The sequence below is a fragment of the Natator depressus genome, chromosome 17 (genome assembly GCF_965152275.1).
Source record: "Natator depressus isolate rNatDep1 chromosome 17, rNatDep2.hap1, whole genome shotgun sequence".
Taxonomy (NCBI): Eukaryota; Metazoa; Chordata; order Testudines; family Cheloniidae; genus Natator; species Natator depressus.
This window is the reverse complement of record NC_134250.1, coordinates 10,760,372-10,771,216: the sequence shown is the minus strand read 5'-3', so window position 1 is coordinate 10,771,216 and position 10,845 is coordinate 10,760,372. Positions and strand designations below refer to the sequence as shown.

The following is a 10,845-nucleotide window of genomic DNA, read 5'->3' as shown; positions in this document are numbered from 1 at the left end:
ACACCTCAGGCTTGCTTTGAAGAGCTGATGAGAAGACTGACCATCTATTTAGAACGGTGCTTAGCAATGAGGGGCTGGCACACTTTGCTTCTTGTTTACCATTCCTTTGGGCAAACAATAGTGTCAGGGTCAGACATGCTCAATGGTCATTCCGTAACTTGTCTGGAGTAATGTATTTTGCTTAACTTATTTTGAGTCAGCACGTGGTCTATTGCAATGTAGCAACCAGATTCTGCCAGGTACCCATTATATCATAACTTTCCCCCAGGATGTTCTTTTATGGTTAGAATTAGTAGACAGAAGATAATACTTTCTCCTCTAGCATAACCAACTCAATCTAACTTAATTTAGAGAGACTTAAGTTTCTCATGTGAATGTTGACAGCCAATGGATCTGGGAAGGCAGAACAGTATAGCATTTGGTAAAGATTAAAGAACCCTTGTCAGACAAGGTCTAGGAGAAAGTGCTATCAGGCATCCCTGTCTGTACAGCTGCCATGCTCCTCCTTTGCCTTTGAAGACATTCTCCTATTGTTGCAACAGACATGGAAAATTATGTGGGGGGGGGAGGAATACATTTTAAATCCATTTTTAATAACCCAGCTTCAGTCCTCAGCCGCAGACACAGTGAATAGGTTATAACATCCGTGCAGGAAGAGCTTAGAAAACAGAAGTGAAGTCTGAAGGAGTCATATGTAAGGCTCTGTCATGTGAAGAAATGGCATTACTTACCTGCAGTAGAGGCAAGGAGACAGCAGAACAAGAAGGGAGGTGTGAAACTTGTTTCTGTGTTGATGTGAGCTGGGGGTCAAGGCTTTTAAAAGCTTAGCCTAATCGTATTCTTTCCAGCGTGACTTTGAACAAATACATTCAGCTTGTCAGCTCTGTCAGGTTTCCAGCATTGAGCCGGAGACACCTGCGTGTGACTGACTCACCCACTAATTCCCTAGACACAGCCTCCCTTCGGATAAACCTTTCACCTGACACATCTTTATCTGGTTTTGCTGTGTCACGACATTGCTACCCTTGAGACTCATGCAGACAGTAGCTCCTGCTTTAACCTGACAGCCCTAGCATAACCAGCAGTGAAGAACACCTAAAGTAACACTTCCTATTCTCAGAGCTGTGCTGAGAAAATGTTGATTTACACCCAAGGACAGGAACAAAGCACAGGAAAGGTGCGTGCGCCCCATAAAAATCACACGCTATTAGAATGTTGTTTAACATCATGTCAGGCTACAAAATATTATGAGACTGGCTTACAAAAGCATGAGTTTTTAAAACAAATGAGTTGAACCCTATATATATTGTTTTGACTTCTGCTTTCTGAGCCTTGAGGATGCACTTGGATCACATTTTCAAGCTTTTTTTTTTCTGCTAGAAACTTTTTTTTTTTTTTTTAATGAAAGATGAGTTGGGGATTGGCCCTGCTTTGAGCAGGGGGTTGGACTAGATGACCTCCTGAGGTCCCTTCCAACCCTGATATTCTATGATTCTATGAAACTCTCGTGTATTCACATGACTAGGGCCCTGCACGGATAAAAATTTTGTATCCGCAATTCCCCCAAAATGGGTCCATGGATATAAAGCGGATATCTGCAGATTTGCAGGGCTGTGAATCCAGGAGCTGGGGCTTTACAAAAGACACCCCATACTGCCAGGATCGCAGTAAATTCAGGAGAGTTGGCGAAGCTGCCTGAGGAAGGCCGAATCAGGATTTGCTAATGGGGGATATCAGTTTAATATCAAATACAGCCTGGGACCTGGTAGGATACCCTGCCTTTCCATTCCCTGATATTGGCTGGACAAGCTGAAAGCGAAGAGTAAAAGAGCCAGAAACCTCTGCTGGGGGGCGGGGGCGAATACAATGCATAATGACAGGTTTCAGAGTAGCAGCCGTGTTAGTCTGTATTCGCAAAAAGAAAAGGAGGACTTGTGGCACCTTAGAGACTAACCAATTTATTTGAGCATAAGCTTTCGTGAGCTACCGCTCACTTCATCGGATGCATAAAGTGGAAAATACAGTGAGGAGATTTGTATACACACAGACCATGAAAAAGTGGGTGTTTATCATACACAGTGTAAGGAGAGTGATTGCTTAAGATGAGCTATTACCAGCAGGAGAGTGGGGGGGGGGGAGAGAGAAACTTTTGAAGTGATAATCAAGGTGGGCCATTTCCAGCACATTTCCAGGAGTTAACAAGAACGTCTGAGGAACAGTGGGGAGGGAGGGGAGGAATAAACAAGGGGAAATAGTTTTACTTTGTATAATGACTCAACCGCTCCCAGTCTCTATTCAAGCCTAAGTTAATGGTATCCGATTTGCAAATTAATTCCAATTCAGCAGTCTCTCGTTGGAGTCTGTTTTTGAGGGGTTTTTTTTCTTTTTTTTTTGGGAGACTTGTGACTTTTAGGTCTGAAATAGAGTGACCAGGGAGGTTGAAGTGTTCTCCGACTGGTTTTTGAATGTTATAATTAACGAGCCTCTGATAGCCACACCATCAGCCACACTATCAGAGGCTCATTCACCTGCACATCTACCAATGTGATATATGCCATCATGTGCCAGCAATGCCCCTCTGCCATGTACATTGGGCAAACTGGACAGTCTCTACGTAAAAGAATAAATGGACACAAATCAGACATCAAGAATTATAACATTCATAAACCAGTCGGAGAACACTTCAATCTGTCTGGCCACTCGATTTCTGATCCAAAAGTGACTATTCTTCAACAAAAAAACTTCGAAAACAGACTCCAACGAGAGACTGCTGAATTGGAATTAATTTGCAAATCGGATACAGTTAACTTAGGCTTGAATAGAGACTGGGAGTGGTTGAGTCATTATACAAAGTAAAACTATTTCCCCCTGTTTAGTCCCCCCCCCCCCCCACTGTTCCTCAGACGTTCATGTTAACTCCTGGAAATGGCCCACCTTGATTATCACTTCAAAAGGTTTTCTCTCCCCCCACCCCACTCTCCTGCTGGTAATAGCTCATCTTAAGTGATCACTCTCCTTACAATGTGTATGATAAACGCCCACTTTTTCGTGGTCTGTGTGTATATAAATCTCCTCACTGTATTTTCCACTTTATGCATCCGATGAAGTGAGCTGTAGCTCACGAAAGCTTATGCTCAAGTCTCTAAGGTTAGTCTCTAAGGTGCCAGAAGTCCTCCTTTTCACAATGCATAATGCCTCTGCTGGGGCTGGGCTTCTCAGGCGGCTTGGGGGCTGACCCCGTGTCTCCATTACTGGTCCTTATTCATGCCCATTTCTGCAGTCTCTGCTGTGCGGGGTCCTAGGGCGTGGGACTAGAGAAGGGGAGGAGGAAGGAGAACACCATGGGAGGGAGCTGGAGGGAAGGGACCCGGGCGGAGAACAGCCCCCTGCCCCTCCTCCTCTCCTCCTCCTCCGAGCCGTGCTCGCCCCAGCGCGCAGGGGGAGGCGGAGCACGGGCTGCGATTCAAGCGTCCATGGCGGGGCCGGGCTCCGAGCCTGGCGAGCTCAGCGACTCCGAGCTGCTGCGGCTGCTGGAGGAGGCGGGGGACGACGCGCTGCAGCCGGGGTAGGCGCTGCCCCCCTCTCCCCAGCTTCGGGGTTCGCCTGTAAACCCCCCCCCCAAAGCCTAGAGGGGCGGCAGCTCCCGGAGCTCGCCCCCCACCCCCATGCTGCATCCCAACTCCAGCTTGCCATGGCTCTTCCCCGGTAACCCCGGGGCCTTCTTTGGCTGCTCCTAGAAGAGCTGCCCCTCTTCCCCCCCCCCCAGGCCTCTGGGAAGCAGCCCCCAAATTGGGCTGCATCCTGGGTGCTTGCCAAAGCAGGGTAGGGTCCTGTACCCCCTTTGCTCCCGAAGGCAGGGGGCAGCGAACTGGCCCCCTGCCTTAAACAGGGCTGGGGGGGAGCCAAGGCTTGTAGCCTCCCCAAGGAGTCCTGAAGATCAAATCTCCATCCGAGCAATTGTTCCCTGCTCCCAGCATCTAGATTCCTAACTCAGGGAGACTTTCCTTTTGCTCCGGGGCTGAGCTGGACATTCCCATGGGAGGGTGTGAGACAGGTCCAAACTTGCCCTAATCTGGCTCATGCTCACTGAAAATAAATGACTGCTCCTTACTGGGGCTTTCACAGAGGACAGTAGGAACTATACCAGTGTGTCCCTAACTTGGCACAGACTTTAAAGAGAGACTGATATTGCTCATCAGTTTACTATTTCATCTTTGTGTAGTGGCTTTGCCGGAGAAACTTACTGTGCAAACTGCAAAACAATTGTATTTTTAAAGTACTCTAGAGGGGGGGAAACAATTAATGTATTTCATTATAGACACTGTGGAAAGCCAAACTCCTCAAGTGACCTGCCTCTGGAATCCGGGAAGGTGAAAAGGAAGAGAGCACAGACTCCCCTGGAAAAATATGACCTGAACTACCTTTGCGTGACTGATCTGTCCACTCAGAGTTGGTGCGAACAACAAATGGTTTATGGGAGGGAGCTCCCTCAGCTGCAGGCACCAGAGACAGTCGTGTTATTAAACACAGGGAAGAGCATACATCTAGCAAGAGGTAAAACTACCAGGATGTTGCAGTAAAAACTTCCATTTTGTTTTTTTTCTCCCCAGCCTTTTCTGTGTAGTTTATTATACAGTGCGTTGTTTCATTATGTTTTCTGCAAATATTTTGGAAAGCTTTAATATGTTTGTGAACAAATTAATTTACTTGTAATGTGCTGGGTCAAATTCTACCCACAGCTATACCTGTACAAACCTACTGATGTCAGCAGGGATGCACAGGTATAACAGTAAGCCGAGTTTCACAAGAGTCACCCAAAAGCACATACTTGCATTAAAGAGCAGTATAACAGACGCTGCATTAACTATCCTACTATGCCCACTTCTGGACTATATTTAATTTACGGGTGTCCCTGGAAAAAAGAAAATGTTCCTTGTAATCCTCAGTGGATTGATATATTGCACCAGGGTCGAGGAAAGAGGCCTAATTTTGTACCGTTTTCTAAAATTGGTGATTATTTTCACAGAGAGGGCACTGGACTGGGGGTCAGGAGACAGGGGTTCTTCTATTCCTGGCTCTCCAACTGATCTGTTGAGTACCCTTGGGTACTCATCTCTGTGTCTGATTCCCTTCCCACCTGTTGTCTATCTTGTGTATTTACACTGAAGCTCTTTTACCATGCTTCATGGTGCCTTGCACAATGGGACCCAGAGATCATTTGCAGCCTCAAGGTAGGACTGTGATAAAAAATAATAATTGTTTTATCTCTCTTGAAACCAGAACTAGAAGTTCATGATGTAGTGAAAGTACATACGACCAGCAAGGAAGATTCGTGGGCGATAAAAATACTGAATCTTCTTTCTGTGATTCCAGTTCTACAAGCAGGTATGTAGGCAGGCAAAAGGTATTGTCATACTTTTTTTTAATCTTTGTTTTACTCTGTGTGTGTGTGTGTGTGTGTGTGTGTGTGAGAGAGAGAGAGTTTATGTATAAAAATTTGTTGTGATCTTTGTGCTAGCTTGAAAGGATAACAATTAGAGATTGTCAAGACAAAAATATGTATTTTAAATTCCCTTGCCTGAATTTCTAATAACCACCTTAGATTATTAAAACTGAAACTCCTTGGGGAGGCATGCAAGCATTCTCTTAATCAGGTGTCTAAATGCAAATTCTTAAAATGCATCTGTAGTACAATTCCAAGAAGTCTGCAGTGTTACTTAAATCTTCAATCAAAAGCCAGCGAGCCTCATAAAATGTATGGGTATCCCATTTTGTATTCCAGGTGGTTGCGTGCGGGAGCTTCCAGTCTTTGGAATTATAGAAGATGTCTTCCTGATGGGAATTATTGATGAGCTGTGCTATAGTGCCAAGGGAGAGCTGGAGCTGAGAGAGCTAAAAACCCGAGGCCGACCTTTTATGCCTTCCGGAGCACAGAAAAAGAGAGATTATTTCCAGGTGGGTAAAATATGTTCAAATCCATAGAGGGGTCTATCCAGTGACAAATATTTGCTCAGAAAACAAGCAACTGATGGGTTCCTAAAGAAGTAGTGTAATATAATGACTTTTTGTAGTTATATTGTCCCTCTTACACCAAAAACATTCTACAGATTATTGTACAAATTATATGTGAATTGCAACCATCTCTGGAATGAAAGAGAATAGTTGTTTGACAGCCAGCCACCATTTTACACAGCTGTTTAGGACAGGAAGTATTTAGTTGAAACTAGAAGGGGAACTCCATGTAGGTGGAGTGTAACAACCCAAACTGGAATTCAGACCAGGCATCAGCGTTAACAACCCTTCTCTTGGGAAAAGTGTCCTAGGATCTTCAAAGACAGGTTGTCAGGACACTGGTTTAGTATCTCATGCAGAAGATAAAACTCCAGCAGTCCATGGCCCCTCTAGATCATTGGTTCAATGCTGACTTGCAGAGACATACATCACCTACTAAACTATTGCCATCAAATCCCACAGCACTTGGATTGGTTGTGCAACATTAAGTTTTTATTTTAACTACAAGTGCACCCTATTCGTGTAATTTGAGATCTGCTTTCAGCTGCGTATCATCAAAGCTGCCTAAAGGATTTATTTGGCTGCCTGCTTCCCATTTAGAATTCGGGCAGCTGTGAAAACCCCACCTTTTAAAGTTCAGCTGATTAAGACTCATTGTATCAGACTCGCGCCTCAATTTTGAACACACTTTATTTACACCTAAAAATGTACATGCAAATAACTTCTTTTACTAGCTCCTCCACATTTTCCTGGGTGATTCATTTATTTGGAGCTGACATATAACCTTACGGAGAGGGGCATTTCTATGTATAATACACTCGGCTTTCAAGGAAGTGTTGCACTGAGTAGCCTGATGGTTTAGGGCTGGAGTTTCCAGTGAAGTCTGAGGCTATGCCTACCCTCTGAGAGAGGGGGCGGATTCCCAGCTCGTGCAGACATACTCACGCTTGCTCTCATCTGAGCTAAAATTAGTGGAGCGTGGACAGCAGCAGATTGGGCCTGCCGCTCGGAGTACAAACCCCTCTGAACCTGGAGGGTACGTACTCATGGCGACTAACCTGTGCCACCGCTGCCAGTGTTGCCCTACTATTTTTAGCATGCTAGTTCAGGTGAGTGAAAGTGGAGTATGTCTGTGCAAGCTGGGAGTCCCACCCCAGCTGTAAGTGTAGACGTAGCCTAGGGGAGTACAACCCAGCTTGACGCATTTTGCTATAGCGGATTGCTTATTATCTTTTTTTTCTTCCCCCATTTCAGGTCTGTCTGTATAAATACATTTTTGATGCCATGGTGCAAGGACAACTGAAACCAGATGTTATCACCAGTCACATCCATCTGAGGCCGGAGCAGCCACTGGGATCGCACATTAGGGAACACGCTCAGAAAATAGGCTTCACGGTAACCTGCTTTGGGGACCTCCTGGAGCTGATGTATCTAAACATGACGCTCTCCGACATCCCCAGCATTGACTGTTTGAAAATCGAATACAGCCACCAGGAAAGTAACACCCTGCTCGGGACAGAGGTGGTTCAGTTTGAAGAAGAAAAGGTGAGAGAGAGAGCGCAGTACTACCTTGCTTACTGGAAAGGACGAAGGGAGGTACAGGGAGTGGAAATTGAGGAAGCATGGAAATGCCAATCATGTAGCTACTCAGAGATCTGTGATTGGAGAAGGAAAAGGGCAGAAGGGCCTGAACAGAGAAGTGGACCAAAGAAGAGTAAATGAAGACAACCCTGTCCTCCCGGAAGGAGGTTCCACCTTACTGATGTGAAAATGTGTGTGCACTCAATTCACAGGGTTAACCAGTCAGAATGGAGCGGACCATAAGAGTGGGCCAAACCTATCACTTTACTAAGCAGAAATCGTTGCACCAATGGTGAATCTGGCAGTGTTTTTGTAATGTGACATTTTAAGTGCTCTTAAGAAAATACTGTTTTAGATACACCTCTGTAACAACAGATACTAGTCTAAGGACCAGGCAAGCTGTGCAAGTTGCTGCACTTCTCTGAGCCTCCATTTCCCCATCTATAAAATGGGGGTAAATGCCTACCTCATATGGGTTCTTTGAGGGTTATGTAATTTTATCTTGGTGAAGTGGTTTGAACATGAAAAGCACAATAGGCTTTTTTTATTTCCTACTGCTATAAACTCTTATGTAGAGAAGGTTCCAAACCATAACCCTAGATCCGAACACACGTAAACTTGGTGCTTCATCTTTAGTTCCTTTGGAGTAACTCATCCCTTATCCATCTTCTCTGTCTGCTCTCCCAAAGATCCTATATCAGCCATTCTTTTTATAAGATTGAAGATGAACCCAGCTCTCTCCCAAAACCCATTAGTGCTACACCGGGGCATAGTGACATAAAGGCTGGAATTTTTCAAAGGTTGCCTGAATTTGGCACCTAACTCCCTTAGGTTCCTTTGAAAATCTCAGCTGAAGGCCCAGCCCTGCAAGGTGACTGTACGATGCTAAGTACCCTCACTCCCATTGGTATCAGTGGGAGTTGTGGTCATTCGTTGCCTTGCTGGGTCAGCCTCTTAAGTCAATCTGATTCCGTTCCTTGTGTAAGCCTTTAACCTTTTCATGTGTTGTCAAAATTACATGGTCTAGTAAGTAAGTAATTGAGAATCAGATGACTATTTAACATATTACTGGATTATCTGTATCAAGGAAAATGTATTGTTTTTAAAATGTTTTAAGTATTTTACTGTGTAATAACAAAATTCTTAATGGTGGGGGAAGAGGGGTTGTTTGGTATGTGTGGGGGTTTTTTACTATTAAAATGAAATTAATAGAAACTTTCACTGTTTCCACAGAAGGAAATTTTCCTGTTAATTGAAATTTGAGGTGGGGGGCACGGGAAATAAACCCATTTCTCCTGTGTTGGACTAAAAACAACCAGTTTTGATTTTGTGTGTGGAAGGGGGAGTTCATTAGGAAGGAAAGATATAACTACTGCAAAACTTGTGAGGTTTAAATATTAAAGTTAGAAAGGAATGCTCATCCATGGTGAGCTGTGTCCTCAACTGGTGTAAATTCATAGATTGGTTCCTTTGGGCCTTAAAACTTCTTATTCTGATAATCTAGTCTGATCTTTTGTATAACACAGGCCGTAGAACCTCACCCAATAATTTCTGTATCAAGCCTCTATCTTCTTGTGTGAGTTATGGCATATATTTTTAGAAAACCATCCAGTCTTGAATGAAAGACTCCAAGTGATGGAGAATCCACCACCTCCTTGGGTAAGTTGTCCCAATGGTTAATTATGTCCATTGTTAAAAAGGTGTGCCTTATTTTTCACCTCTGTGCTTTAGTTTTCCCATTTGTAAAATGAGGATCATGCTACTGACTGTTGTAAAGCACTCTTAGCAGTTGAAAAGCACTATTAGATATTATTTTTAATCTGAATTCGTCATTGTCATCTTCTGCCAGTTTAAAAAGCCATTACTATCCGTAAGCTCTTCCTTGCTTATAGATTGTGTTCGAGTCACTATTGAACCTTCCCTTAGATAAATTAAATAGTTGGAGCTTTTTTTTCAGTCTTTTGCACTAAGGAATTGTTTCCAAACTGCGAATTGTTCTTGTTGTTTTCTGAATGCTTTGCAATTTTTTAACATCTGTTGTGAAGTGTGGATACCAGAACTGGACACAGTATTCCAGTAAATGTGTCACTAATGGTGTATATCCAGGTAACTTTACTGCCCTTCTCCTACTTATACATCCAAGGATCGCATTCACTCTCTGTTACGGGATTTCACTGGGAGCTCATGTTCAATTTATTGTCTGCCATGACCCCAAAATCCTTCTCAGAGTTGTTGCTTTCCAGGATGCACTCCTCCATCTTATAAGTTTGACCTGCTTTCTTTGTTTCTAATTGTGTGACCTTGAATTTAGCTGTATTGAAATGCAGGTTGTGTGACTGACCCATTTCCATCATGCCACCAATTTTTGTGTAATCTGCAAATTTTATGAACAATTATTTTATATTTTCTTCCAGATAATTGGTTGAGAACAGATCCCTGTGGGGCCCCACTGGGCACAACCCCATTAGATGGCAATTCCCTATTTCTAGTTACTTTTTGCAATTTTCTTAGCACAGTCGAAAACCCTGGTAAGAAGCAGGGTAACACCTCTTAACCGAGCTTTTCAATCATGTTCTGCTCAGCTGAGCTAACGCGGTTGAAGAACACTTCCTTTTTGTTCATTGCGACATGCTGTAAAGGGACCAGACCTAGAACTGGTCCCTTTGGCTTATTGCTGGAGCACAGGACTGGCAAAAATGGAGATGCATTCATTGTCACTTCCTCTGCTGTACTGTGGGTATAAAATTACAGCCCTCCAAGCTATCAATTTAATACCTTTCATGGGCCCTAAATACTCAATGCTAAAGTCTACGCCCCTATCGTCTAATACTAGACTATGTATCAATGGGTCATTTGCAACATACTCTTTCTGTAGCTTTTTTCTCCTCTTTCCTTTATCCCATTATTATTCACGGTATTAATAAAAAATGGTCCATGACTCTAGAATCTTTGTAAACCAGAAGGCTGGCAGCTACTGAGCCATCAGTATCAAAAAGTTATCACTGAGTACGTCAAGTTGCAGCATGTGTTTACATTTTTAAACCATTCATAAATCTATACTAACTAATCCCAGATTATCAGATCATCATTATCACACCCATTTTTTTTTTTTTTGGGCACATCTCACTATTTGGTGTTTTCCTTAAAGCCCCAGCTGCTGGATTCAGGTTATAGCCTGAAAATTATTTATTCTTCGTATTATCGTAGCATGTAGGAGACCTAGTCCAGGGCCAGGCCCTCATTATGCGAGGC

The 10,845-nt window shown here is 43.7% G+C and overlaps 1 protein-coding gene across 1 annotated transcript; it reads left to right on the top strand.

Annotated features, from left to right (window-relative positions):
* Window positions 1-3,399: 3,399 nt before the first annotated feature.
* On the top strand, window positions 3,400-8,769 carry EXO5 (exonuclease 5). The gene is made up of 5 exons (XM_074974471.1): window positions 3,400-3,565; window positions 4,319-4,554; window positions 5,281-5,385; window positions 5,783-5,955; window positions 7,267-8,769. The coding sequence occupies exons 1-5, from the start codon at window positions 3,474-3,476 to the stop codon at window positions 7,732-7,734; spliced, it is 1,074 nt and encodes a 357-aa protein (XP_074830572.1). The 5' UTR covers window positions 3,400-3,473; the 3' UTR covers window positions 7,735-8,769.
* Window positions 8,770-10,845: the final 2,076 nt, after the last annotated feature.

Bases quoted from the DNA above. Each gene is read 5' to 3' on its own strand.
- EXO5 (XM_074974471.1), top strand. From the start codon at position 3,474: ATGGCGGGGCCGGGCTCCGAGCCTGGCGAGCTCAGCGACTCCGAGCTG. The intron at 5,386-5,782 runs GTATGTAGGCAG...TTTGTATTCCAG, and splicing joins GATTCCAGTTCTACAAGCAG to GTGGTTGCGTGCGGGAGCTT. The intron at 5,956-7,266 runs GTGGGTAAAATA...CCCCCATTTCAG, and splicing joins AAAAGAGAGATTATTTCCAG to GTCTGTCTGTATAAATACAT.